Source organism: Orycteropus afer, unplaced genomic scaffold (genome assembly GCF_000298275.1).
Source record: "Orycteropus afer afer isolate SDZICR_OR568_19922 unplaced genomic scaffold, OryAfe1.0 scaffold00323, whole genome shotgun sequence".
In the NCBI taxonomy this organism is placed as follows: Eukaryota; Metazoa; Chordata; class Mammalia; order Tubulidentata; family Orycteropodidae; genus Orycteropus; species Orycteropus afer.
In genome coordinates, this window is record NW_006921910.1 from 2727894 (window position 1) to 2755462 (window position 27569).

Genomic DNA, 27569 nt, shown 5'->3' on the forward strand with positions numbered 1-27569 from the left:
GAGGTCTCCATTCCCAGGTTCCTTGAAGAATACAATCCCTCAGGATAGCAGAGGGGCTGAGCCTAACGGCCATTGGAGTCCAGTTCCTCTCCAGGCTTTTCCCAAATCATGACCCCTACCCTTCCCCCCACCAAAGAAGGCACAGGAGACGGGGCCCAAAAGGGGAAGCTTTTAATATAAAGAAGACTGGGAAAGATTAAATAATAGGGGTAAGTGTCAGGAGCCAGCAGCTGGAGGTACAGGGGCCCTGCGGAGCGGGATGATACAGACAGAGTTCCGAGCCTCTTTGATCCGCCACCATCTGCCGAGTCTGCAGAGGTGAGAGGAGTAGTTGAGGCCCTACCCAGCCCAGCCACCTCCCCACCTGGGCACCTTCCCTATTCCCATCCAGCCGCCCAGCCAGTGCCACCCACCAGGTCAACAGGCACCACCCACCTGTGTTCCTGTCCCACCCCAGCCACCAGGAAGTCCCCGGTACTGGAGAACTTGAGGCTGTTGATAAAACCCACCTAAGGAGAAGGACACAGAAAAAGAAGTGAGACCCCCACCACAGCCCCAGCATCACAGTCAATCCCTGCTCTGACTCCTGCCATCTGGTCACCCCACCCAGCTCTTAACCCCTCTGGGGCCTCAGCCTTCATACTTGTGAGACAAGGTGAGACAGTGAATTTATGAGGATGAAGGAGACAGCGTGAGCCTGCTGTGCCAAGGGTGTGGCCTGGGGCCTGCCTCCTCCTGGACAGGGAAAGGGGAAGAAGAGAGGAAGAAGGGAGGGCTCCTGCCAGGCCCTGTGCTAGGAGCTAGGCATACAGAGAGGTCACAGCTGGCCCTGCCCTGAGGAGGCTCCCAATTGGCAGTAAGGATGATAACGAGCTAATTCCAGGGCCCGTGAACCCCAGGGCATCAGGAGTATGCCAAGGTCAGGCTGCGCACTCAAGGCCCACTCACCAGGGGAATGTCACAGAGATGGACCAGCTGCCGGAAGCCTTCTCCACACTGCCAGAGCCGCACACAGGAGCTGTGGGAGCCTGGGGACAGGAGATAGTGAGAACCACCTATACCGGCCCACCCTGCGACCCCTCCTCCCTACTGCAAAAGGCACCCACCTGTGGCCACAAGGTCTGTGTTGAGAAGGGCTGCCACTGAAGACACCCAAAAGGGCTGTTCCAGGCCCGGCTCCCCCCGCAGCCCGTGCGCCTCACGCTGCAGGGCAAGTGGCCGCTTCTTGGAGAGACCCCACAAGGCCACAGAGCTGTGGACAAGGAGCACAGTGGTGAGGGGTAGGAGATGGGCAGAAAGGCCAACTGTGGAATGCGGACAAGGTCACCTAAGCTCTGGGCCTTAGGGTCCTCATCTATGAAAAAGAGGTTACACAAGCTCCCATACAGGGCTGCTGGGAGACCCTATGAGGCCAGTCCAGGGCCTAGAGGGCAGCAAGTGCCCATGAACAGTGGTAGGAGACAGCAGAAAGGCAGCTCTTACCCATCGTCTGCACCCGACACCATGTGCTCCTCGTTGATGAGCTGGACACAGTCTATGGAGCCCCTGGAGAAAGGGACTATGAGGTGTGTACCCAGCCCCACCCCCAGCCCACAGCCCCACCTGGCATGCAGGCCACCTTACTGGTGGCCATAGAAGACAAGCTGGGACTCCTCAGGGATCTTCCACACCCGCACAGTCCCATCCCGGCCGCCAGCAGTCACGCAGCACTCCCGGCTCAACGCATCCAGTGCAGCTACCGCATCCTGGTGCCCAAAGCTGAGGGCAGGACACACAGGTAGGATCGGGCCCACATGTGGACAGGCACATACGTGTGCACACCCTCTCCCAGGGCACTCACAGTGTCTCCACGTAGGAGTTCTCGGCCACATTCCACACCTTCACAGAACGATCGTAGGACGTGCTATAGAGCTGGTGTGTGCCTCTGCGGAATGCTAGCCCCTAAGGGAGCAGAGGGAAAGAGAGAGCCAGGACTTAGGACAAAAGTGGACCCAAACTGCAGTAGGCGAGACTGAAGTCATACCTGGGGAGGGACTTCCTGTAAAGCTGGTCATGTGGCACTGGAAACAGTTCCCCCAAGATCTCTGTGGCACTTCTACACAGCCCTGTCTGGAGCCAGAGGCATGCCCACCTACCTCAGCAACTCTCCAGCTATGGACTTCTCAAGAGAGGCCCTCCCTGAACCCTGTACAAACTCAGTTCAGTCTCCCCTGGCTGTTCCCTACCCCTTCCCTCCACTTATTTCCTTTATGGCATCACTCACCACAACTAGACTGTAAGTTCCCCAAGGCCAGGAACTCTCTGCTTCATTCCTCCCACTCCCCAGTGCACAGATCTGAGCCTGACCCACCCAGTGGGTGCTCGCTAACTGCCATGGGAAGCCCAGCTCCTCACCGACACGTAGTCCCGGTGCCCTGTGAAGGTATACAGATGCTGGCAGCTCTCAGCCTCCCAAATGAGGATGAGCTTGCTACAGTCACCCGAGGCCTGTAGAAATAAAGACAATGGCCACAGGTACCTGCTGTGCACCCACACTACACGCCTACCCACCCCAGGGCCGATTCTGCCTTACAAGGTACTTGCCATCAGATGAGATGGCCATGCAGAGGACGTGGCTGCTGTGGCCAGGCGGCTGCCCCTCAACACCCTTCTTGGCTCGAGGGATCACATGCAACTTCCGTCCACTCTCCACGCTCCCTGCCACCAGGGGACAGGACAGGTTAAAGTGATGGGGAGGAGGGCTGGCTAGCAACCTCCCTCAAGGGGCAGTATGGGTCCATGGAAAAGTCCTGGACTCAGGTCAGAAGACCTGGCTCAACCACTAGAGCCCCTAGCAAGTTGCAAGCAGCCATGAAGCCCAAAGAAGAGAAGGGACATGTAAATACTTTAGGACCGATCATGCAAGTTCTTCCTATTACTATCACAGTGGGTGAACAAAGTATCAGCTGTCAGAAAGTGGGGACCCAGGAGGACCAGAAACCCAACCCAGGACTGTTGTTGTTGTTGTTGTTGTTATGTGCCGTCGAGTCGGCCCTGACTCATAGCGACCCCTCCTTGGGTTTCCGAGGCAGTATCACCACGGAAGTAGGACTGCCCAACCTTCCTTCCGAGGAGCGGCTGGTGGGTTTGAACCGCCAGCCTTCTGGTTAGCAGTCAAGTGCTTTAGCCACTATGCTACCAGAGCTCCTACCCAGGACTGTAGAGAACCTCAAATATCCTCCAGTCCACCTGCCACCCGCAGCATCAATTCCCAACAAATCAATGTCCTGCCTCTGCTCAACCCTCTCCAGGGGCAGGGAGTTCATGATTACCAGTGCTGGGCAGAGCCTCCACTGCCACCCAGAAAAGCACCTTCTTCTCTGGGAGCCCACCTGCCTCCAGAGACTTCCTCACCAGATCTCAGTTTGCCCTGACTCCCCCCTGCCTCCTCCTCAGACCAGCCCTTCCTAATGACCCTTGGGGGGGGTGAATCCCCACCCAGGCACTCACTCACACTTAATGATAGTGCAATCCTTAGAGGCAGAGAAGATGGCTGAGTCGTCAGGGGTGATGACCAAACAGGTGATGGAGAGCTGGTGGCCCCTCAAGACCCGAATGTCGGCCAGGGCTGGGGCCTGGATCTGGGCAGGAAGGAGCCAGGTCACCATGGCTTGGGCAAGAAGGCACCACCCACCCCAGCTAGAAGGAAAACTGGACCCAAGGCTTCAAGAACTGGATGGACCTCACCTGGCCCTGAGTGCCCAAGTGCCTACTATGTGCCAAAGCAAAGACCCTCTGAGGCCCCACTGGACCATCTGCCCACCAACTTAGCTTGGGCCCTCCAACTCCCCCCAACATTACCCCAAAATGTCCTGCCCACTCACCTCCTTTGCCACCGACTTCTGCAGCCTGCCCCTCTGCTCAAGCTGCATGGAGGAAAGAAGTATGAGACCCCAGGAACAGAACCAGTCCCCACCCCCTCCCACCTACCTCCCTTCCTCCACACTCACTACATCCTCCTTCAGGCGCCCTGCCACCTGGTCCTCCTCAAATGCACGGGCTTCAGCCTTTTCCTCCTCTGTCCAGGACAGATCAGATCAAGTAAGTGGGGCAAGACCCCAGTATTCCCCTTCCCATCCCTGCCCCACCACCCTTGTGCTGGGACCCAAACTCTCACTGCTTTAGGCAGAGGGGAGGGAAAGTTGGATGGTCTCCTTCTCACTCTCTGTCTTTAGTTATCAGATCAGCCCCCCCCACAGACCTGACCCACGTCAGGAAACCCTTTATAGCTCCTAGCCATCCCCTACAGGACAGCCAGCACCACCAGCCCCAGCAGCCCATTGAGTACCTCTGTCCATCATCCATCAGTGGCTGGGGCTACAGCATAGGCCTTGACCCTCACCTGCCCCACCCACAGGCTCACCTTGCTGCTTGAGCTGCTCAAGATAGAGCTTAGCCAAGCGCAGCTTCTTCTCCTGCACAGTTTCCTCCAACTCCTCCTCCTCGTCTTCCTCCACAGTCTTCCTCGGAGTCAGGCTGTGGGCAAGAGGTGGTTGGGTCTGAGGGGGCTTGACCCACCCCTCTTGCCTACTAGACTATGCCTCCTTGATGCATTCCCAGCCAGCGGGGGCCCCAACTCCCAATCCCTGCCACCCCTCCTGGCCAATGACCACATGTACTAAAAACTAAGCGTGCACATTAGCAAACTAGAAGGGCTCACCCAGTGGCCACCATAACACCCAACACCCAAAGAGATCACTGAGAAACCACTCAACACCAGGGGAAAAGAGAAGATTCTATAAGCTTCCAACAAAAACTAAGGTCATATATAAAAGGTCAAAACGGTTTCAGACACCTATCTCAACAGCATCACTGAGAACAGGACAGAAGAGCTACACACTATGAAGGAAAACGCTAGAATGCTCTGCCCAAGTATATCCAAATGATGAACACACTGTCAGATGTACAGCGAGCCACAGAATTTTCAAGAATGGAGGATGTGCTCCCCAACCCAGATAGTAAACAAGAATGAGGAAGGCACGGGTATAGGAGACAGGAGACCTAACATAGAGAACAGAAAAGACAAATCCCAGGACAACAACCAAGCCAAGACATAGGGGGCAGCCAGTCCAGCTTGTATCCAAGGCCCCAATAGGCAGACACACTGGGGCTGTCATTGCCTCCATCCCAGCTCTCACAGCATCATACTTTACCCTGAGGATAGAATGCCAGGTGAATCTTAACTGGCTTTGGCTTGACCTCATCTTGTGTTGGTGAAGTTCCTACCTTCCCTTTCATGCCCCACTTCCTGCACCAAGCTGAGGACACTCACTCTACTCCAAGACCAGTCCTGCTTTAACCTGCTCCTGAGAGCTAGAGGTGGGTCATGAAAACTCAGCAGTGTCAGATTACCCAATAAGGTAAAGCACAGGTTTACTTGTGCTTGCTCACTAACCTGCATGAACAATTTCATATTCTTTCACCACATCAAATATTCTGCTTCAAGGTATGGCTGGCACCCCTCTCTCTCTCCCAACCCTACAGCACCTTCCTACAGAATCAAAGCCTCTTTTCAAATTTACAGTCCTTGACAGGGACAGAGTACCCAGTAAACAAAGTAAGCATGGGCTTACTCGTACTTGTTCATGAATCTGTAGTGAACAGTTTCACCTATTTTCCACCACACAGCCAAGGGTGGGACTTCTATTCAGTTTATCCAAACAAAGGAGCACAGAGGAACCTCTGGGGGAGGTTAAGGAACCGTTTGATATCTTCATTGTGGTGATATTTACATGACTGCATGCATTTGTCAAAACTCGCCAAACTGTACACTAAAAAAGGTCAGTATTATATGTAAATCATACTTTAAATAATAAATTTTTTAAAAAATTATCAACTCAAGTCAGAAATAGCAGGGTTTCTAAGGTTCTACAAATGTTCTAGTTCTTAACCTAAGTGCACGTTCATCATTTTACGCTTACTCTCTACAGAATACATTTTCTTCATTCTTATGTATCTAATACATTTCACAATACAGCATTTAATAAATATTTCAAAGTGCTTAGCACAGGATCTGTCACACCCCCACACACAAAAACCTTAAACTAAGGAAACGGTATAAGTCTTTGTGTGAGCAGGTTAAGGCCAACACACTCAGTTTTAGAAGCAGTCTTTGAGGCCAACACATAAGGCAGGCACCAGGGTTTCCTGGAGCTTGGTATGAGAGCCTCTGTCCCCCAAAATCAGGCCAGCCACTGCTCGGAAGGAAGGCTGGGCAATCTACTTCCGTAGTGATACTGCCTCGGAAACCCAAGGAGGGGTCGCTATGAGTCGGGGCCAACTCGACAGCACATAACAACAACAACAGCAACTCATTCTCATTTGAAACGCTGCACCGTGCTCCACCCCATCACCTGCAGAAGGAGGGAGGCATTCCAAGCCCTCCACAGTGTGGATGCACCACCAGTCTCTGTGTCTTCTCCCACCCTCCATTCCTGCACCCTCACACCCCAGACTTTTCTTTGATCTCTAAATGGTTTCCCCACCTCCCTCATCTCCCCAGGCTCTGTTTAAATGTGTCCCCACACACACCTCATGTTCCCAGGACACAGAGCTATAAGACACACATCCACTGCAGATCATTCTTTCATTACTTGCCTGCTCATCTCTATACTTCAGTGAGGCCAGTTTCTACAGACATGGTGAATGAGACGCAGACAAGCAATTGGGAAAGTGTAAGAAAATAAAATGAAGCACCAGCGCACATTTCTTGCATCCATTTCTCCTTGTCAGTCAGTCCAGCCCTGTGCCATAAGCCAGGGAGGTCTCAGTGGTCTCCCATTGGAGCCAGGAGTTCTCCCCACATGGAGACCCCAGGAACTAAGAAAATGAGGCTCCTCTGGGTCATAAATTGAAGGAAAGGGCCCAAAGTTGAGAGTCAAAACTCAGAGTCCTGGGTCCTAGGCCCAGCTCTGCCCCAACTGAGTATGTCCATACAATCACAGCCCTCAGTTTTCCTGATGGAAGAGAACAGCTCACCTCTCGCTCTCTGAATCGCTGGAGATCTCCTCATTCATCTTGCCGCTACCCCTGGTCCTGGTCTTGGCCACAGCAGAATCGGCCTGAAAATGAAATGATCCTTTCTTAGGTCAGGGGTCCCAACCACTAGGCACTAATCAAGAGCCCATTCTGATCCCTCGAAAGTCCCAGGACTGGGAGAAACGGTGGCTCTCGGTTCAAGGGCAAAGTTATTTAAGCCATCATTCGCAGAAAGATGGGCGAAGCTGACTCCAGCTGAGGTCCCGGGAAAGGTGTTGTGGAGAGGACCCAGGCCCAGGTGCCCCGCACTGTGAAGACAGTGGTCCCTGCAGCAGAACTGACAACGACCGCGGAAGCGCCAAGCTCACCTTCCGCCGCCTCTTGACGGCCCCTGCACCCGCCCCGGCCCCGGAGACCAGTTTTCCCCGTTTGCGAGCTGCTGCTGTTGCCGACATGCTGTCCACAGTATCTTTAGCAGCAGCGCCTGGTGGACTCACGTGGCGGCTAAAGCCTCCGCCCCTTCCCCCGGTCCCTCAAGACTCCATGCCCTGATAGGTTTCCACAGCCCTGAGGGCCCCGCCTCCCACAGCTTCATTGGTCCTTTCCTCAGGCTCTCGCGCTCTCTCTCTCTCTCTCTCTCTCTCTCTCTCTCTCTCTCCCCCCCCCCCCCCAGCCCATAGGACAGAAGCCTGTGTCTACGCCTCCTAGACCTCTGATAGGCTCTCGCGCCAGGCTCCAATAGGAAGCAAGCCTCTCGCTTCCGGGCTAAGGCTGAGGAGTGTGCGCTCTGCTGCTGACTGACTTCCTAAAGAGGGATCCGGCCAGAAAAACGTCTGTGTTTGCGCCTCTTGATCACTAGGGGGCGATAGAGATGCGGGCTAGCGGGATTCGGAGCGTGACTCCTCCCGGTCTAGGGTGGGGCAAGAGGTGAACCAGCCTGGCACTGGAGAATGGGCAAGATCCAAGCAGCCCCCAGGGAGAGAGGAGCGGTGCAGGGACCCAAGGTCACTGGGCAACCAGCAGACACTGGGCAACCAGCAGACACGTGCCACATTCTCTGGGCAATACGAGCAGCGCTAAGGACGCACCTGTTCCTGGGACCTTGGCCTTGTCCGGGTCAAGTGCCCACTTATCTGTGAGGCAGGCCCGCCCAGTCCTCTCTGACTCAGCCCGACTGGTAGCCAAATAGCTGAAATTTTACTCCCCACTTATCTACAGCCCGCCTCTGGTGACTGCTGGGAAGTCCCTCCCTAAGTCATGCCTAAGGCTCAGAAAGGAAAGCTAGAGGAGGCCCCAGACCTGTGACTGCCGCAGGAGGTGCACACAGCGGTCCTGATACCAGACCTGGTGGTAGACACCTCCTCCTGGTCCCTGTTTCTCCTATAGGTGAGTGCCTTGCCCAAAGCCCTCCTAGGCAGGGCAGGGCAGGGTGGGGCTGGAATCTGCCTTCTGGGAGCCCACTGGTCTGCTGCACTGGCCAGCACCCCAGAACTATTGGGTCAGTTGGGAAGGGCTTCTACATCACTTCATCCTGAGCTCGTCCTCCTAGCCTCTCTTTCTCCATCCCCAGGTCTGGTGACTTAGCCCAGAGTGCTCTTGAAAGAGAGGAGCTCTGATGGTGCAGTGTTAAAGCATTGTGTTGCTAACCAAAAGGCCAGCAGTTGAAACCCATCAGCTGTTCTGTGGGAAAAAGATGAGGCAATCTGGTTTGGTAGAGATTTACAGCCTTGAAAGCCCTATAGGGCAGTTCTACTCTGTCTTATAGACTAGCTGTGAGTCTGAATCAACTCACCAGATGCTCTGGAAGGGGAGAAGCCCAGAAGTAGGAGGGGAGAACAACTCTTTTCACTTTCCCCTACCACATGCAGACTCACTGGAGTGGCCAGAGGACAAGATTTTTCCTTAATCTTAAGTAGCAGGAAGGGGTGCATCCTGGCCTGGCACCTGTGACGGGGAGGGGGTGGGTTTGGGATGTAGAGATTGGCTTGGTCCAGGGCTGGGAATGGGGCAGCAGAGGCAAGAGGAGGCATTGGGAGACCATCGAAGGGTAAGCCCAAGCTGGGGCAAATTGGTGCTCTCCTGTCAGGTGGACTGATTATGAAGGCCATGGAGGTCTAAGGACCCCTTCTTTATTCCAAGACAGTCATGGCTCCAAAGCGTAAGGCCTCAGTGCAGAATAAGGTCCCTCAGAAGAAGAAGGGGCACCAGGGGACAGAGGAGGAAGACAATTTCCACTCCACAGCTGAGGCCCTCCGGACTGCACCTGCAGAAATGCGCAGAGTCCGCGTGGACCCTGTGTGCCCGCTGAGCCACAGGCCTGGGACCCAGGTGAGCCTGCAGCCCTCAGTCAAACCTGGGTGGAGTGCCCCCTCACAAATACAAATACACCCAGACCTGCCACCTGCCCCCTTGGGGCTCAACTCTGGCCAAGAAGCTCAAGGTTCCCAAATAAGCTACAGAGAAAGGCTATGTTCTCCCAAGATCCTTAAAAGCAGGGCTGTAGGTTGCATCTGCTCTTCAGACCCCAGGGCAGATCCCAGCCTTCTCAGGCCTCCCCACTACCACACTTAAATTAGAGCTCTGTCTCTCTCAGTCTCTCAGGGGCTCACCCACATTCCCTCAAACCAGTTCCACAGGGTAGGGCCAAATCTCTCTCAGATCCCTCCCAAAGGAGGATCATGTCCCTGTCTGAACCCCTAGGGCACAGCCATGTTCTCCCAGAGCTTCATCCCCCAGCAAGGGCATGGCCAAGGTTTTGCCGTGTGCCCTTAGACTGCATCTCCTAGGGCAAAACCATGATCCCCTCAAATCTTCCAAGACAGGGACCCCTCTGACTCTCCAATGCAGCCTGATTTCTGTCCTTATCAGATCCCTCTCAGTGTGTATGTGGGTCCCCTGCTTAGCCTGGGGGGCAATACCAGCCAGCCTGTCTTCCCACCACATTCCCTTGGACCCCAGGTGCATGAAGACTATGACTGCACCCTGAATCAGACCAACATCGGGAACAACAACAACAAGTTCTACATTATCCAGCTGCTGGAAGATGGCAACAGCTTCAGCTGCTGGAATCGCTGGGGCCGCGTGGTGGGTGCCCCCCACCCACCCTGTGCCTTCCTTCTCCCTACCTCCTCCTGCTCAGCACCCACTCCCTGCTCCCCAGGGTCCACACAGTTTATTCAAAGCAAAAGACCACAGCTACTGTCTGCCCCCCCCCCACCTCTGCAGCACAGGACCTGGCCCAATATAGAGGCCAACACATGTTTGTGGAGAGTACTATAGTGGGCGCACCCCTGAAGGCTATCAGTTGCAGGGAGAAGTGGGCCAGTCAAAGCTCAGTCACTTCCCGTCGCTGGAGGCAGCCAAAAAGGACTTTGAGAAGAAGTTTCGGGACAAGACCAAGAACAGCTGGGCTGAACGAGACCACTTCGTGGCCCACCCTGGCAAGTACACACTTATCGAGGTGCAAGGAGAAGACGAGACCCAGGAGGCTGTGGTGAAGGTAAGTGGCTGAGGAACGTAGGTGGCCTGGGCTGAAAGAGGGGACTGTACAGGGAGACATAGCCAGTTTGGTTCTGACACTGCCCAACTGTGTAGCCTCAGCCATAGACCTCCCCATCCTGGTCTGGCTATTTCTTTCTAATGCTGGGCCCAGCTCCAGGTACAGGTGCCCTACCTGGCTGTTCCTACTCACGTGTGCCCTCTGCCTGTAGGTGAGTGGAGGCCCCATGGAGACTGTGGTCCAGAGAGTTCAGCCCTGCTCCCTGGACCCAGCCACACAGAAGCTCATCACCAACATCTTCAGCAAAGACATGTTCAAAAATGCTATGACCCTCATGAATCTGGGTGAGTGGATGGGCAGAGTGGTAGGGGCCCTGGGGAGGCAGGGCAGCTAGGCTGAGTCTCCTCACTCCCCCTGCCCCCCTAGATGTGAAGAAGATGCCCCTGGGAAAGTTAAGTAAGCAACAGATAGCACGGGGCTTTGAGGCCTTGGAGGCACTGGAGATGGCCCTGAAAGCCCCCATGGATGGCAGCCCCAGCCTGGAAGAGCTGTCCTCCCGCTTCTACACTGTCATCCCCCACAACTTTGGGCGCATCCGGCCACCACCCATCAACTCTCTTGAACTGCTGCAGGCCAAGAAGGACATGCTGCTGGTGAGGGCTGGCAGGTGGACAGAAGGAAGACTAGGCATGGGAGATGAGAGATGGCCAGGAAGGCCCAGGTGGCTGGACTACAGTAGTCAGGACAAAGGACGGGGGAGGGGAAGGCCAGCCAGATAGATGGGGTTGGGATGGACAAGTGAGCGGAGAGGTGGGTGGCCATGGGGCTAGTCATGTGACTGGAGGTCAGATGGGCAAACAAGCTGCCAGTGCCTGTCATCATAGGTGCTGGCAGACATCGAGCTGGCCCAGACTCTACAGGCAGCTCCTGAGGAAGAGAAGAAGGTGGAGGAGGTGCCACACCCTCTGGATCGAGACTACAAACTCCTCAAGTGTCAGCTTCAGCTGCTGGACTCGGGAGCACCCGAGTACAAGGTGGGCTGGGCTCCACAGACAAGCCAGGCTGACAGTGAGCACCATTCCTCTGCCCACTGTTCCTGAGGTGCCCAGAGGCATCCTTCATCCTTGGCTATCTCTCCCTGTGTCTCCAGGGCCAGAGGAAAGCTCTTGGACTGGGGGGACTGGAGGGAGTTAGTCTGTGAATCCCTTGCTCTCGGCACCCAGCTTTTGCTCTCCCTGTAGGTGATCCAGACCTACTTGGAACAGACTGGCAGCACCTACAGGCGCCCTGCCCTTCAACATGTGTGGAAAGTGAACCGAGAAGGAGAAGTAAGGCAGAGTCTCCCAACCCCCATCTCCACCCTGTCCCTGGGGAGGTAACCTCACTTATCTGTATCTTGGCCAGCTGGCTTAGCAACTCTGGCCACCAGACCTATGTCTCACACGTGTATGTGTGAGTGTCTGTTAGTGAGCAGAGGGGTTCTGGCCTCAGCATGCCCATCTGGGCAACAAAGAAAGGTGCCTGAGCCCTTGGATGGGATGACTCTCCATTCCCTCCCTCCCCTTTAACTCAGGGAGACAGGTTCCAGGCCCACTCGAAGCTGGGTAATCGGCGACTGCTGTGGCACGGCACCAATGTGGCCGTGGTGGCCGCCATCCTCACCAGCGGGCTTCGCATCATGCCACACTCTGGTGGCCGTGTCGGCAAGGGCATCTACTTTGCCTCAGAGAACAGCAAGTCTGCTGGCTATGGTGAGACACCCCTCCAAGCCAAGCCCCAGACCAGGAATGGAGACTCTAAGGTAGACTGGGCCCAGGCCTTGCCCCTGGAAGCTCAGGGTATATCCAAGAGTTGTTAGCTCTTCAAGTCAATTCTGACTCATGACAATGCCACGTGAGCAAAGTAGAATTGCTCCCTAGGGTTTTCAAGTCTGTAAACTTTGGGAAGTAAATCGCCAGGTCTGTTTTCGAAGAATCCTCTGGGTGGGCTCAAAGCACCAACCTTTAGGCTGGGAGTCAAGCCCTTAACCATTGGTACCACCCAGGGACTGGTGTACCTAGGAGAGGGACCCTTAAATGGTTACTGACTGGAGTTGTCAGTGGGGCATCCTAGAGCTTGTGGGGACTCTGAAGAGATACCTGGTAGTCAAGGATGACTTCTTGGAGGAGGTAATACAGATGAGATGAAAGAGCCAACTAGACCTGGGAGCAGTGTAAGAGGGGCCTTCAAGGTAAAGTAGTAGGTACAGAGGTACAGAGACTGGGAGGCTGCAGCAGGTTAGGACCTCCGAGTACTTCCTGATACTGCAGTTTAGAGCTAATGCTTGGCAGGGAGCCTGGGGGCCCAGGAGGATCAAGGGGTCCTTATCCAGAGAGTGATGGGGAATGCAGTTAGACTATGGATAGCAGGCTCTCAGTGGCTGCAGCTGTGAGGAGGGTAAAAGCAAGCCAGAGCAGAGCCAGGAGGCTGCAGGAGGCCACACTCTCATCCAGTCCAGATGTGATGGGGCCCAGCCTCAGGCATCAGGGATGAGGAGGAGGGAAGCCATGAGATGGGTGTCTGGAAGGTGGGCTGGGCAGCGTGTGCGAAAGGGGCAAAGGTATCGCTAGTGAGCCCCAAGCTACTGACTGGGAATATCTTCACTAGATGACTCAGCCCAGGCTAACTCCATGCCTAGAGACCACTGCTACCTACCCACCCAAGACAGCAAGGTACAGGGATTCATCCAAACTCTGGGATGCCCATGGTTGCCCAAGGCCAAGGGATCCACCCACAGGCAGAAGAGAAAGAGTCTTAAGAGAGAGTGGCAGGGGTCTCAGGAGAGCTAGCACATGGAGACTTCCAGGGTAGGGGGTAAAGGATGCAAGTGGCAAAGGCAGCAAAGCAGGCCCCAAAGGCCTCCAGTGTGGTCACTAGAAAGCCATTGATGACCTTGGTGAGGACTGCACTGGGGGCCAGGCTGGCTGCAGGGAGTGAGGAGCGACAGAGAGAGGTGGGAGGGAGCACAGTCAGGGCAAGAGGGTGTTTTAGAGGATAGAGGTTGAGTGAGCACTTTTCTGGGATAGCAAAGCCAGAGGAGTTAACAGTGAACCAGAGGAAACCGGGGAGTCAACAGGAGGGCCCTGCTGCCCACCTCTGGGCTTCCCTGTGTCCCCAGTTACTGGCATGTCCTGCGGGGCTCACCACATCGGATATATGTTCCTGGGCGAGGTGGCACTGGGCCAAGAGTACCACATCACCATTGATGAGCCCACCTTGAGCCAGCCACCCTCTGGCTTCGACAGTGTCATCGCCCGAGGCCACACAGAGCCTGGTGAGTATCTGGGAGCTCAACAGACCTAAGGAGGGAGGGGAGCTTGAGATCAGCAACCCAGGATGTTTTCAGAGAAAAGGCAAGCAGGGAAGGGGCTATGAGGAGGGACAAAGTAAAGAAGCAGGCTTCCTTGCTATAGTCATTCATCTAGTCGTTTGCCAGACATTCACTGAGGGGCATCCAGGAGGGCATCAAAGAAGAGGTGTCATTGAGTGTTGAAGGATGGGTAGGAATTTCCCAGGCAGAGAAGTGGAGGAGAAAGTCCAGTCTTCACAAAGACTTACAGGTGGGTAATGTGGGAATGAGCAGGGGTTCCCTGTGGCAGATATGGAGAGAATAGGAGGTAGGACTGACCTAGGGTCTTCCCTCAGAAATACCTGTCCCCCAGTAAGGCCAAGGATCAGTGACCCTTAGTCACCCACAGCCCCTAATGTGTCTTGCAGATCCAACCCAAGACACGGAGCTGGAACTGGATGGGCATCAAGTGACGGTGCCCCAGGGCCGGCCTGTGCCCTGCCCCAAGTTCAGCAGCTCCAGTTTCTTCCAGAGTGAGTACCTCATCTACCAGGAGAGCCAGTGCCGCCTGCGCTACCTGCTGGAGATTCGCCTCTGAGCTGCCTGCCCCAGCCCATGGGGCTCTGCTTGCTGACCCATAATTTTCAATCTTCTTGCCCATCCTTGGTGTTCCCCTGTCACCCCCTTCTTGCCAGGCCCTCCTGTATCTTGCACACACACCCTCCCATCCTTGTTATACTAGACTTGGCCCCAGAATCTCCCATCCTAAACTGATGGGTGTGACTGGAAACTTGTAGTTATAACTTAGACATGGAAGCAGCAGTCTATTCAAAGCTGTGTGGTTAGAGGGGCACAGCCTGAGAGTGGACTGCCTTCCACACACCCCAGGACTGGCCACCTGGTCCAGACTATACATCTGAGAGAGAGGCTGAATGTCAGCCGTGCACAGGCAGGTTTATTAAACATGGGATTCTCTCACTTCTGGGCTCTGCTTGTCTGTGCTTCAGCCACGCCAGGCCTGGCACTCCTGTCTCTCCACAGGGACCCAGGGCACAGCAGCTCTCACCTCACTCCAGGGAGCAGGTGCTCACAAAGGTTGATCAGGGTCAGCCACCCTCAGCATCCATCCTGGTCAGTCCATGCCCATCACCATAACAACCCACCTCCTTTAGTAACTTAAATGTCAAAGGAACCCTCACCAGCAGTTAGAACTGTTTGTCATTTGGGGGTCCCCTTAGGGATTCATAGCTGCTTCTTGTGGGCTCTTGACTTCCTGTGAGAAGCATTTCTTTTTGCCCAAATACTGCCAGGTGAACCAGGTAGTCCTCACGTCTTGGCACAAACATCCATGTGTGTCTTATATCTGAACATTACCAACAAGTTAACCATATACCAGAAGGGCACAGGTTCCCAGCTCTGCATTCGTGAAAGGAGGCAGTACAGACATTGTACAGCCATAGGAATGCTGGCTATCACCCCAGGTGACCCTGGTCCACAGAGGAGTACAAGTGCTAGATCCAGTCCAGGGTCACACATTCCATTCCATTTAGTTGTCATGTCTCTTTGGTCTCCTTTAATCTGGAACTGTTCCTTGGCCTGCCCGCTTTCTTTCTTTCTTTCTTCCTGTCATGACTTTGATATTCTTGACACTGGAAGGGTACAGACATTTTGATAGAATCTCTCTCAACTTGAATTTGTCAGATATCTACTCATGATTAGATTATGGTGTTGCAGTTTGAGCAGAAATACTACATAGATAACATGTCCTGGGTATAGTGTGTCAGGAGGAACTTGTCCCATTCTTGGTCATTAACTTTGATTACTTAATTAAGGTGGTGTCCACCAAGTCTCTCCACCATAAAGTTACCCTTTGTAATTAATAAGTGATCTGTAGGGAAATATTTTGAGTATATATGCCCTATTCTTCATCAAACCTTCATCCATTAGCTTTAACATGCATTGACGATTTTTACCTGAAATCAATGACCTAAATAAATTTTTAAGATAGTTATAAATGGTAATTATTTAACTCCACCATTTCTCTCTTTTTCTATATATTTTTATTTATTTAGTTTTGCACTGTTTAACTCCATCATGTCTCTTATATTGATCAGTTAGTGTTCTTGTTTTGTTTAATTGTTTATCATCAGTCTGGATTCATGGGTTCTTTATTTTACTCACTGGGTCATAGTCCATTACTGTCATTATTTATTTTGATCCTCAGATTGCCCCAGAGTTTGCCAGTGGCAGTTTCTTCAAGCTGACACCTGTGTTCCCATTGTTTTTTGAGCACTTCCTTACTTTATGGCATAACAAGATGTTCCAGGCTCATCTTGCATGAGCCTGGGATCAGCCATTTCTCCAAGGAGCTCCGGTGCTTTGGAGCAGAAAATGGTATTTAGAATCTAAGGTCTAGAATCCAAGAGCAGGTGTGCTCCTTGCTACTGGGGTACCCTTGCTTTTAAGTCCTTTTAATTAAAACAGCCAAGAAATATGTATTTGTAAACAAACACACATCTCTCTATGTTTCTCCAATCCCAACCCAACACAACACAGTGCTTTTCCATCCTTCCCTGATTCCATATTTCTCCCATCTCTGGCAGTAAGAACGTTAGTTCCCATCAGGATCAATCTACCATTTGCTTGATTGTACACAAAAAGAGGTTTCAGTGGTGTAACCACTGAGACTATGGCCCCTAGCTGCCCTTCAGGTCTGGAATTGAACCCACAACTGTGGTTTCCAGCCAAACAAAGTACAGGCATGTGAGTTAAACATTTACCTCAAGTAGACACACGCCCTGGAGAGAACAATCATGGGAGAAGGAAAGGCTGCTTATGCACAGGGAGATAGTTCAGGGTGCAGAAGAGTATGAAGGGATGGACACTGGGAGGAGGTAACTATGGGGAGGAAGTGGGAGGGGAGCTGTTGCATTGTAAATTTTGGTCAATGACATGAGACAAAGTACATGTGAACTGCTCTATGAAAAGTGAATTTACTCTGTAAATCTTCACCCAAATCCTAATTAAAAAAAAAAAAAAAAAGAGAGAGGTTTCAGAACTGTTATACCCAAAGCATTGTGAAAAACACTTTCCAAGTAGAGCTCAAGATGTATGTTGTCTCTAGACTGAGGGGCTAATGGTCAAGGAAACAGCTGGAGCACAGGTTCGAATGTTACTTGGATTAATTTATTCCCTTCAGTGTGGTTAACTTATTTGAAATACAGAAAGATTTGTTTGTTACTGTTTACATTCACTTTTTTTTTTCACATGTCCACATTTTATTGTATAAGTCTGTACAGTACAAAAGTTTTATAATATTTTTTCAGATTAAAAAATGGCACAAAAATATTGTTTTCATAGATAAGAATACCAAAGGTACCAGTAAATAGGACATTTTCTGCCACTAATGAATACTGGGTTACGGCTGGGCCGTGTCAAGTCTGTGATTCAGGCAGGGCCAGGGATGGTAGGGTGCAAAGGGCTCAGGGATTCTATGATCTCAGAGATGCTATGATCTCAGAGGTGCAATGAATTCAGGGGTGCTATGAAATCAGGGCTCCTGTGAGCTCAGGGGTGCAATGAATTCAAGGTGGCGCTGCATTGACTTTTGTGAGTCCTAACCATTTCTGCCTTCATGTTCCTGTTCACATTAACTTTTAAGGCCCTTCCCCATCTTTGGTGATTTGCCTTTCTTTTTTTTTTTTTTAAACACTGTTCCAGAAAGTCCAAACTATACAAATAGGTGTGCTAAGAAGAGTCGCAATCTTTCTGTCCCCTGCACTCATTCCTACCCCCTGTAGGAATCCTGTTTCACTAGTTTCTGGTTTATCCTGCCTGTGTTTCTCTTTGGACATTAAAAAAAAAAAAAAAAATTATACTACAAACTCAAACCCAAAACTCACTGCCATTGAGTCGATCCTGATTCATAGTGACCCCTCCTTGGATTTCTGAGGTGCTAAATCTGTATGGAAGTAGATTGCCCAATATTCCTTCCATGGAGTGGCTGGTGGGTTTGAACCGTCAGCCTTCTGGTTAGCAGTCAAATGGCTTAGGCGATGTGCCACCACAGCTCCCATACTAAAGTGTTTTCATTTATTTGCAATTAGTGATTTCTAATTAATTTTACAAATTACTAATAAATCTTGGAGGGAGGATACACTCTCCAACTCAGTATAGTTGCCATCCTAACCCACCTTTCTCCTTGGCCCTGCTGAACCCTCCCTGGGTCCTGGTGGCTAAGAGGCTGTCCCAGGCCTGCAGGCATGACTGGGCAGGGAGAAGAGGAAGGAGGAGTCAGCCCTTCTCATTCCTCTGAACCAAGATCTCACAAAATCCAGATTTTCACCTCTTAGAGACATCTAATGGCCACGTTTTCAAGCTGTGGCCAAGTACAGGGAGGGGCTTCCTTTTGGAACAGAGCTCTGGGAAGTAGAGAAGCACCTCAAGTCACAGTGGTTAAGTGCTGAGCTGCTAACGGAAAGTTCAGAGGTTTGAACCCACCAGCCACTCTGTGGGAGAAAGATGTGGCAATCTGCTTCTGTAAAGATTTATAGCCCTGGAAACCCTACAGGGAATTCTGACCCTGTCCTATAGGGTCACTATGAGCAAGAATCAACTCGACAGTAATGAGTTTGGTCTGATTTTGGTCTAGGAAGCAGGTTACCTGGGTTCCAGGTCTAGCTCAGCTGTGTGATCTGGGATACATTCCTTTTCTGGACCCCTTTTCTCATCTGAATGATGGAGAATTGGACTAGGGCTCTTCCGATTCCAGCACGAAATGAATCAAGCAGGTTCATGCTCTGGTCACCATCTAGATCTGTCCTGTCCATGAGCCTGTGATGGGTTCTGAGGCACAGGCATGAGCAAGGCATAGATGAGGTTCCTCCTCTCAGAGCTTACGTTCTACTAACATGGGCTTTAAACAAATACTCATATATATATAAGATGTATCGTCAGATAGAGAAAGTGCCAGAAAAATAAAGCAGGGTGAAAGGATGAGGGTGATAGGAAGTTTGAACAATTTTAGAAAAGAAAGTCAGGGAAGGCTACTCTTGAGCAGTGTTCTGGCACAGGAACAGCAGATGCAAAGACCCTGAAGTGGAAGCTGGTTTGCATGTGGGAGGAACAGCAGGACGATTGTTGTGTCTGGGAGTGGAAGGAGGACGAAGGTGAGGTCAGACAGGTGGGGAGAAGGCAGATCACAGAGGCCCATTCACTGAGGAGCTGAGATTCTGATGCTGGGAAGCTCTCAGAGGGTTGAGAGCAAGGCCATGACCTGATCCGATTTGATTCTAGAAGGACCCACTTTAGCTGCCATGAGAGTAGACTGTAGAGTGTGTGTCAGGGTACAGTCAGTAAAACAGAAATCACCGTAGATATTTCAGACACGAGGAGACTGACACAGGGAAGGAACTGAACCGTCAATCAGGTGATGGTGAGACAATTTTAGCAACAAAAGAAGTAACCCTCACCCCTAGGCTGGAGGGATAAAGGAAGGAAATAGTGTAAGGATGCCCAATGGCCTGGATGCAGAAGCTGGGGCTATCTTCCACAGTGGTAGGTCCAAATCCCCAGAAATAACCCTGGCTTTTTCCCTCCTTTCACCTCCTAGTCTTCCGCTGGTAACTTCCCTTCGTATGAAAAAATCCAGTGGGCAAAGAAGCCTGGAAAGTATAGTTCCCTGGAAGACCAAGCAGCATTAGGAAGAGTGGGGCAAACAGGCAAATGACCAGAATTAGATGTAGGAGCAGAAGCCAGGAGGCCTGATAGGAGGATGCTAAAATGGTCCAGGTGAGAGGTGATGGTGCCTGGAACCAGGGTAGTAGCAGTAGTAGTAGTAGTGAGCATGGTTAGTTTCTGGATGTGTTGATGGATTGGATGTGGGACTTTGAAGGAGCAAAGAAAAATTCCTGAGATGAAATTTACTTGTTTCCCAGTAGGCCAAAAAAAAAAAAAAAAGTCACTCACTTATTTCATACACAATCACAAAGCACCTACTCTGCGCCAAGCTAATACCAGCTAGCACTTCCTATGTTTCATGCCCTGAGATTCTCCCTCCTATTTCTCAGCCACCGCTCTTTCCGAACCAGTCCTGCTGGGGCCAGAGAGTACCTAAGGGTCTTCCTGCTCCAGCTCTTGTCTCACTGGTACCTCAGTTTTGCCTCAGCACAAAGGCTAAATTATCTAATTGCCTCCACTGACAGGGATGGGGAAAGAGACCAGATGGCAACCCTGTCCCACCACTAGGAAAGGCAGAGCTGGGTCTGGCTGACTCCAAAGCCCAAACTCTAACCTCCTCAGTCTAGACTCCAGCCTATGCCTGCTCTGAGCTCCCAAGCCCACTTCCACAGCAGAGCCTCTGGCCTCCAGCTGGCAGCTGCTAGGACCCAGGGGGACAGTGCCAGGCCCTGCCCCTCCCTCCCAGTCTCTGGGTGTCTCTAAAGGGCAACATCAGAGTGACAGCCAGTACCATCTCCAGCAGGGGCCGAGTTGCCCAGCTGGGGCAGGGGAGAGCCCTGGCAGGCCCAGCCTTGCACCTCTCCATGGGGCAGGTCATGCCCCTGAGAGGTCAGCAGCCTGGGCAAAACGGAGCCAGCGCCTGGGCAACCTGTAAGGTGAGGGGTCAGGGAAGGGAGGGATGATGGGTGATTGGAATCTAGGAGCAGGGAGAGCTCTATTTCGCTCTTTCCATCCCAGCACAGGGTGAAAAGCCTGAATGCTTGTATGGCCAACACCACGGAGCTGGACGCCACAGAAGTTGCTGGCTCGGTAGGGTTGGTCCTGGCGGCCTTCGTGGAGGCGGCAACACTGCTGGGCAACGGCGCACTGCTGGCGGTGGTGCTGCGCACGCCAGGGCTGTCTGACGCGCTCTACCTGGCACACCTATGCGTCGTGGACCTGCTGGCAGCCGCCTCCATTATGCCGCTAGGCCTGGTGGCCGCGCCGCCGCCGGGGTTGGGCCGCGTGCGCCTGGGCCCCGCGCCGTGCCGCGCCGCACGCTTCCTCTCCGCCGCGCTGCTGCCAGCTTGCACGCTCGGCGTGGCAGCCCTCGGCCTAGCGCGCTACCGCCTCATCGTACACCCACTGCGGCCCGGCGCGCGGCCCCCGCCCGCGCTCGTGCTCGCCGTCGTGTGGGCCGCGGCTGGGTTGCTGGGCGCGCTCTCGTTGCTTGGGCCGCCACCTGGACCGCCCCCTACCCCAGCGCGCTGCTCGGTCCTGGCTGGTGGTCTCGGGCCTTTCCGACCACTCTGGGCGCTGCTGGCCTTCGCACTGCCTGCCCTCCTGATGCTTGGCGCCTACGGCAGCATCTTCCTTGTGGCCCGCCGCGCCGCCCTACATCCGCCGCGGCCCCTGCGGCCCGCGCGAGGGTCCAGGCTGCGCTCGGACTCTCTAGACAGTCGCCTCTCCATCCTGCCGCCCCTCAGGCCTCGCCTGCCTGGGGGCAAGGCGGCCCTGGCTCCAGCGCTGGCCGTGGGCCAATTCGCAGCCTGCTGGCTACCCTATGGCTGCGCGTGCCTGGCGCCCGCAGCGCGAGCCGCATCTGCCGAAGCGGCAATAACCTGGGTGGCCTATTCTGCCTTCGCAGCCCACCCCTTCCTGTACGGCCTGCTGCAGCGCCCCGTGCGCCGAGCGCTGGGCCGCCTTGCCCGCCGTGTGCTGCCCTGGCCCCCGCTGGCCTGTGCTCTGCAAGCCTGGCACCCACGAGCACTCCGGCAGCTTCTCCAGGGACATCGTGAGGGCCCTGCTGAGGTCCCTGAACAAGTCCCTGAGTTGGAGGGAGAGGGGAGCCTGAGTATGCCAGAGGCCACCTGAGACAGAATCTCTTTCCCAAGCTGAGCTGGGACTACAGAAAGGAAAGCACCATTAAAGGGGCTCACCTGGCCTCTTTCAGAGGTGGTGGCCCATGTCCCTCCCACCGGAACTTGGCTATGGTATAGGGGGAGAAAATATGCCTGCAGCCTGTGAGGCCCAGAAGCTTCTCGCATCCGGAAGTTCTGGGTTCTAGACCCAACTCAATATGGCTTTGTGCATGGACCTGTCCTTTCCTAGGCCTGAGTTTTCTCATCTGTATCCTGAACCATCTCTCCAGTTTAAGTGGTTTGTGACACTCATAGTTTTCCAGGCCAAGGGAGAAGAAGAGATGAGCAGGGTCACAGATCACACCAAGGGAAGATAAGAGGGTCCCAGGGGCTCACAGCCAAAGGGATGGGCCAAGCAGGGCAGGACCTGGGGTACAGCCACCTGAAGGAAGGAACCAGTGGAGAGACATTCTGGAGGACTTTGCTGACATCTGCGAGAGAAGAGGCTAGACAAAGCTACTGAAACTTCTCCATCAGCTTCTAAGATGCCCAGGCAACAACCAGATCAATTTGGTACTAAACCCAGGAGCCTGAACAACATGAACCCAAAGGGCCTGGTAGCCCCAAGACTGGCATGTGGAAGGGGCTGAGGCCCAGCAAGGGCTGGCAGATTCACAGATGGGAGTTCTCTGGGGCCTCAGCTGTACCCAGTCTCTCTTTGTCACCCTAAACCCATTCCCCACAGTGTTTCACAGCTTCCTGGTCACTGAGAATATTTATTCAAAAACAGGGATTGAAAAAACTGTACAGAGTGTCAGCTGCTGAGAACTCGGCCCCTGTCCCCACGTCACCTCCCCCAGCTACCAGATAGTGCTTCCCCTTTGGGTTTCCCCCTGCCAAGCCCAGCCAGTCCATTCCAGTCAAAAGGGTGTCAGTGGAAGCAGCAGGAATCTGCAGGGAGGTGGGGAGAGAAGCATGGCCCCCAGTGCCCCCCAGCCCTCCTCCTTGATCCCCACAGGAGGAGCAGTAGGCTGGGAAGCCCTAGGGGGTAGGAGTGCATGAGTGAACCACCTCAAGGTGAAAACATGAAAGAAGGCCCTTGGCTGCTCCCTGCATCCAAGTGTAGAGCTGAGGGGGTGGGGCTCCCTGCCTCTGGGTGCCAAAGCTCCCAAAACCCTGGGCCAGAAACTGCCCCCACTCAGAAAGAACTCCTGCAGGAGCAGGATGGAGGGTGCATCCATGCGTCTGAGCTTCAGCGGCCTTGGAGACCCCTGGGTGGAGTCTCCTTGGGCAGGTAGGGTGCAGAGGCAGCCTTCTGCCTGGCGGTCCTGCCTGCCTCGGCCTGTGTCTCAGCCGGCCTCAGTAGGGGGAGAATTTCTGCCGCTCAGCTTTCTTGCTCCCATTGGCTGCTGCCATCTTGGCAGTGTAGGCTGCCAGGCCCGGCGGTGGCCCCGGGGAGGCAGGTGGCAAAGCCAAGAAGGGCACTGGCTTGAGGCCGATGAAGTTGGAGAGGGAGATGGCATAGGGTGTGCCCAGCAGGCCTGGGGGAGCTGTGGGTAGGGCCGTCAGGGGTGGTGAGAAGGGGGCAGGCAGGTCTGCAGGGGCTGAGCCGGGCGTCCCCCCAGAGGTAGACTTGGCCGTCTCTAGACTGGAGAGAGGGACATAGTAGGGAGATGAAGGGGAAGGTGGAGGAAAGAGAGATGGCAAATATAGGAGGCAAGATTAGAAGGAGAGGAGAGGAATTGAGGGGAGAACAGTGACATAGGGTGGAGGTGTTCGGGGGGAACATGAAGAATGGGAGAGGATGGGAAGGAAGAAAAAGCAGATGTGGTATGGAGTGAGGGGAGTGATGGGGAGGCCAATGACCCAGGGAAGAGATGAGACAAGCCCGGCCGGGGAGAGAGGACACAAGGGGAGCTTGTAGAGAGGGAAGGCAGGGTGAGTTAGGCAGAGCCATGGGGAGGTGGGATAGAATTAGGGGAGGCAAGGGACAGACTCAGACAGACAGAAGGATGTCAGCTCTCCCCACCCTACCCTGATCCCTCCCCCAGCTCACCAGGCAGTGATGAGGTACTGGGCCAGGGCAATGGAGACTGGCGAGCCAGTGATGGTCACGTGTCGCTCACCAGCACCCTCCGCTTGATTCCCAATCTTGATATGTGCCCCCGACATCTGTCGGATCTCACTGATCTTGCTGCCCTGGCGCCCGATCACGCAGCCAATCAGCTGAGGGAAGGGTGGAATTCAACCCTGGGCAAGACCCAGACCCCCAGGTCCCTCCCTCCCTCACACTACCCCATTCCCCCTCTCACATCATTGGGAACCAAAAATTCTTGCGAGCTGGTCTGCGCACTGGGATCCAGTCCTGAGGGGAAGAAAAGGGATCAGACATGGTGCTAGGTCTTCTTTCTCAGCTCCCCCACTACCCCACCCCAATCCAATCCATTCTTGTAGGGCTGCCTAGCCCCTTCGAGTTGCCCTATTCAACCCTGCCTCCTCTAGCAACTGCTCACCTGGCACCACACTTGGTGAGGCAAAGGGGACCGTGTGCCCTGAGAGCTGCTGGAGCTTGGTGACCTGTGCCAAAGGAAGAGTAGTCACAGGTCAGAGGGGACTTGGCTCAAAAAGGGGGCACCTTGGGCTGAGGGTTACTCACCTCAGCTGGGTTCACAGCCCCATACTGGCCCTGGACAGAGAAGCCCTGTGAGGACAAAGTGAAAAAGGGGTTACTATGACAGGTTGATGTACTTAGCCAGAGTCATTCCTCCCACTCTCCCTGGACCATCTATTACTTCTTCCATCCCCTCCCCACCTCAAACTTCCTCCTCTTCCTCTAGAATGCTCCCTAACCCTCCCCTGTTCTCCCTTACCTGGTTAGCAGAAAGGAGGACTGTGCCTAGGGAGAGGCTTGGATGATATGGGATAGTGGCTCCTTTGGGTGGGGACTGGAAGACACAAATGGGGAGGCTCTATCAGGACCCCCCTGCCCCCTAAGGGCACTCTGGCCTCAAACCCTCCCCCTGACTCCCAGGTAAATGCACTCTACATCCTAGAGCTGCTAATCAATTCTTATAGCACTGCCCTGCCCCCATTGGCCCTTCCCTGCCCCAACTGGCTGTCACATAAATAAGGGTTTGAGTGCCTGACAAGGTAGGTCCAGGGCTCAGCCCCTGCCCCTCTCTCCCTGCCCCAGGGCAGCACCTCTAGGATAACAGCACAGATCTGGCGCACACACAGGATGATGGCATCAGGCACCCCAGAAACAGTGACAGCACGCTCCGTGGAGTTGGGAAGCAGGTCTCCCGCCACCTGCACCTGGGCACCTGTGGTCTGAGGGCAAAGAACAGAGGCCACTCTGAACGTTCCCATAGCTGAGAGAAGTTCTTGCCAGGCTCCAAGGGGCCCCAAAACCAAACCAACCCCATTTTTCAGTTAGTTAATTATAACTCATAATGATCCTATAGGGCAGAGTAGAACTATCCCCATAGGGTTCTCAAGGCTGTAATCTTTACAGAAGCAGACTGCTACAACTTTCTCCGTGGAGTGGGTGGTGGGTTTGAATTGCTCACCTTCTGGTTACTGACCACTTCCAAAGGGCACAAGGATCAGAAAACCATAGCCTGGGTTCCCCCCACTGGAGAGTGAGGACGCCCTATAGGTGGTATGCCTTTCCCCTCACCTCTCGGATCTCCTTGATCTTGGTGCCAGCCTTCCCGATCAGCGAGCCACACTGGCTAGCGGGGATGACAAGGCGCAGGGTCACCGGAGGCCTGGATATGTTCCCACCGTTTGCTGGGGCCCCACAAAGATCCTGAGGAAGAGAGATGGTAAAACTTACACCGTGTGCCCTGATGCTCTCCCTGCCCCCTAGAGCACCTTCCTGCTAAGGAATTCCAGAAAGATCCCCACCGCCAGCACTTCTGCTGCCCCTCTCCTCCAGCCCGTAGCCACTATCTAGAGTCCAGCTCATGTTCGTCCCCACAAACCACTCCCAGACTCCCACCATGGTGGACTACAAACCTCATCCAGCTTAAACGCGATCATGGACACCGCATGGAAGACGGCAGCCGTGGACCCGGTGATGGTAGTGATGCGCTCAGGGCAGGAGCCCTCAGAGATGGTGATCCGGGCACTGCTCTGTGGGTACAGAATGAGTGCCGGGCAGCAAGGGCACCCTCTCTGCTTGTTCCATTTGCCAGGCCACAGCCAAGGGGCTGGGTCATCCCAGGCGCAGTAGTGTGCAAGGAGCAGTGGGGAGGAGATGGGGCAAGGGTCTCTCCTCCCCTCTCCTTCACACCTTGGTGCACTGGGATTCACCCCCAAACTCCATTCTCACCTGCTCCCGGATTCGTTTTACGGTCTCTCCCTTCTGCACAAGACAAGAGAGAGAGAATCGCTCTTAAGCCTGAGTGGTGGGCACCTCCTTCCCTGGGCTGAGACCTCAGGTAAGGGGGAAGAAGAGAGCAGAGCTGGCACCTACCTTCCCGATTATGCTGCCCACCTCCTGCAGACAAGATAAGAGTGAAGTCAGAGGGGACCAACGGACCCAGGCTCTGCCCTCCTCACATCAGGGACAGTGACTCCACCGGAGGCAGGGCACTTGAGGTCAAACTCGGGCAGCCCCGCCTGGCCTCTCTGCCATGACTGATCTGCCCGCCCACTACCCCCACCAGATAGGGCCTCACCCCTCCATTCACCTTCCCATGCATCAGCATCCTCAGTGTGAGGGTGATGCTGAGCTCTGGCTCCTCCTCCAGCCCCGCATCTGAGCTGCTCATCCTGTTAGGCGGGGCCAGGGCCGCAGAGGTCTGGGAGTGTGTCCACGTTGTGGCCTGGCCCGCTCTGAGGGAGGGGGCAGAGGAAGATGGGTTAGAAACGTGGCTAGATGACCCTGTCCTTGCAGCCCTCACAGAGTGGCCAGACCTGGGCTAACCAGACTCCCAGAGAAGACAGACAGCATGGACACTGAGTTCCATACGACCCACCAATCAGTGTGCTTGTGTGCAATTTACTAGCTATGTGACCCTGGTGTCACTTAGCCCTTCTGAGCCTCAGCTTCCCCATCTGCAAGAGGGGGATACCTATTACTATCCCCAAAGAGGTGGTTGTTGTTGTTATTATGTGCCGTCGAGTCAAACCCGACTCATAGCGACCCCTCCTTGGGTTTCCGAGGCAGTATCACTACGGAAGTAGGATTGCCCAACCTTCCTTCCGAGGAGTGGCTGGTGGAAGAGAGATGTTTCAGTTAGTTAATTATAACTCATAATGATCCTATAGGGCAGAGTAGAACTATCCCCATAGGGTTCTCAAGGCTGTAATCTTTACAGAAGCAGACTGCTACAACTTTCTCCGTGGAGTGGGTGGTGGGTATGAATTGCCAGCCGTCTGGTTAGCAGGCAAGTGTCTTAGCCACTATGCTACCAGAGCTCCCTCCCCAAAGAGGTAGGAGAATTAAATGAGATAGGCACTAATGTGGCAGGCACCTTGTTTCTATGAATATCTTTTTCCTTCCCCTCACACGTTAGGATTAACTAAGAGACCCATGGGAGTCCAGAAAGGAGGATGCCTCTATGGATTGAGCCTTGAAAGTTGAGTAAAAGTTATTCCAAACAAGAAGCACTTGAGTCCAGGGGCCAGAGCTCTGACTGACTAGAACATGGGGGAGCAACTAGAGAAGCTGGAGCAGCTATGAGGAGCCATGAAGGTCTTGCCACAATAAAGGTGGGGGGGCTGTAAGAAGTACCCTCTCGCCCTTGCTGTGAAAAACTTGGGGGCCTGGGAGTGCCATCTCCTGAGACTACTCCCATCCATTCAAGGTCACTTGAGCCAAGGCTCCCTGCATATAGTTTGGGCAGTGTTCATTCAGCACCAAGGGGGTGGGGTATCAGAGGACCAGCAATCTGCATGGTGAATTTCCAACCCCTCT

At 53.9% G+C, this 27569-nt stretch overlaps 4 protein-coding genes across 4 annotated transcripts; 2 read left to right on the forward strand and 2 right to left on the reverse strand.

Moving 5' to 3' along the window:
- Window positions 1–216: 216 nt before the first annotated feature.
- Window positions 217–7612, reverse strand: RRP9 (ribosomal RNA processing 9, U3 small nucleolar RNA binding protein). Its single transcript, XM_007952033.2, is given in 16 exon segments — window positions 217–310; window positions 436–509; window positions 949–1028; window positions 1107–1252; window positions 1483–1545; window positions 1624–1758; window positions 1841–1941; window positions 2395–2487; window positions 2573–2697; window positions 3494–3620; window positions 3864–3905; window positions 3990–4057; window positions 4403–4515; window positions 7018–7100; window positions 7386–7532; window positions 7535–7612. Coding segments are annotated over 16 exon segments (1569 nt in total).
- Window positions 7613–9162: 1550 nt separating this feature from the next.
- Window positions 9163–14442, forward strand: PARP3 (poly(ADP-ribose) polymerase family member 3). Its single transcript, XM_007952083.1, has 10 exons — window positions 9163–9345; window positions 9976–10101; window positions 10328–10516; window positions 10728–10860; window positions 10943–11169; window positions 11401–11550; window positions 11758–11844; window positions 12090–12267; window positions 13674–13829; window positions 14273–14442. Exons 1-10 carry the CDS (start codon window positions 9163–9165, stop codon window positions 14440–14442), a joined length of 1599 nt encoding a protein of 532 aa, XP_007950274.1.
- Window positions 14443–20567: 6125 nt separating this feature from the next.
- On the forward strand, window positions 20568–21656 carry GPR62 (G protein-coupled receptor 62). The gene has a single exon (XM_007952084.1). The coding sequence runs from the start codon at window positions 20568–20570 to the stop codon at window positions 21654–21656; it is 1089 nt and encodes a 362-aa protein (XP_007950275.1).
- Window positions 21657–23002: 1346 nt separating this feature from the next.
- Window positions 23003–26421, reverse strand: PCBP4 (poly(rC) binding protein 4). The gene is made up of 12 exons (XM_007952034.2): window positions 26341–26421; window positions 26124–26147; window positions 25980–26012; window positions 25664–25780; window positions 25323–25454; window positions 24845–24973; window positions 24514–24588; window positions 24300–24344; window positions 24157–24220; window positions 23956–24008; window positions 23700–23869; window positions 23003–23291 (listed from the first exon to the last, which is right to left on the reverse strand). The coding sequence occupies exons 1-12, from the start codon at window positions 26419–26421 to the stop codon at window positions 23003–23005; spliced, it is 1212 nt and encodes a 403-aa protein (XP_007950225.1).
- Window positions 26422–27569: the final 1148 nt, after the last annotated feature.

Bases quoted from the DNA above. Each gene is read 5' to 3' on its own strand.
- PARP3 (XM_007952083.1), top strand. From the start codon at position 9,163: ATGGCTCCAAAGCGTAAGGCCTCAGTGCAGAATAAGGTCCCTCAGAAG. The intron at 10,102-10,327 runs GTGGGTGCCCCC...TATCAGTTGCAG, and splicing joins GGAATCGCTGGGGCCGCGTG to GGAGAAGTGGGCCAGTCAAA. The intron at 11,170-11,400 runs GTGAGGGCTGGC...CTGTCATCATAG, and splicing joins CCAAGAAGGACATGCTGCTG to GTGCTGGCAGACATCGAGCT.
- GPR62 (XM_007952084.1), top strand. From the start codon at position 20,568: ATGGCCAACACCACGGAGCTGGACGCCACAGAAGTTGCTGGCTCGGTA.
- PCBP4 (XM_007952034.2), bottom strand. From the start codon at position 26,421: ATGAGCAGCTCAGATGCGGGGCTGGAGGAGGAGCCAGAGCTCAGCATC. The intron at 25,781-25,979 runs GTGAGAATGGAG...CTGTACCCACAG, and splicing joins TAAAACGAATCCGGGAGCAG to AGCAGTGCCCGGATCACCAT. The intron at 24,974-25,322 runs GTGAGGGGAAAG...CTTTGCCCTCAG, and splicing joins AGATCAAGGAGATCCGAGAG to ACCACAGGTGCCCAGGTGCA.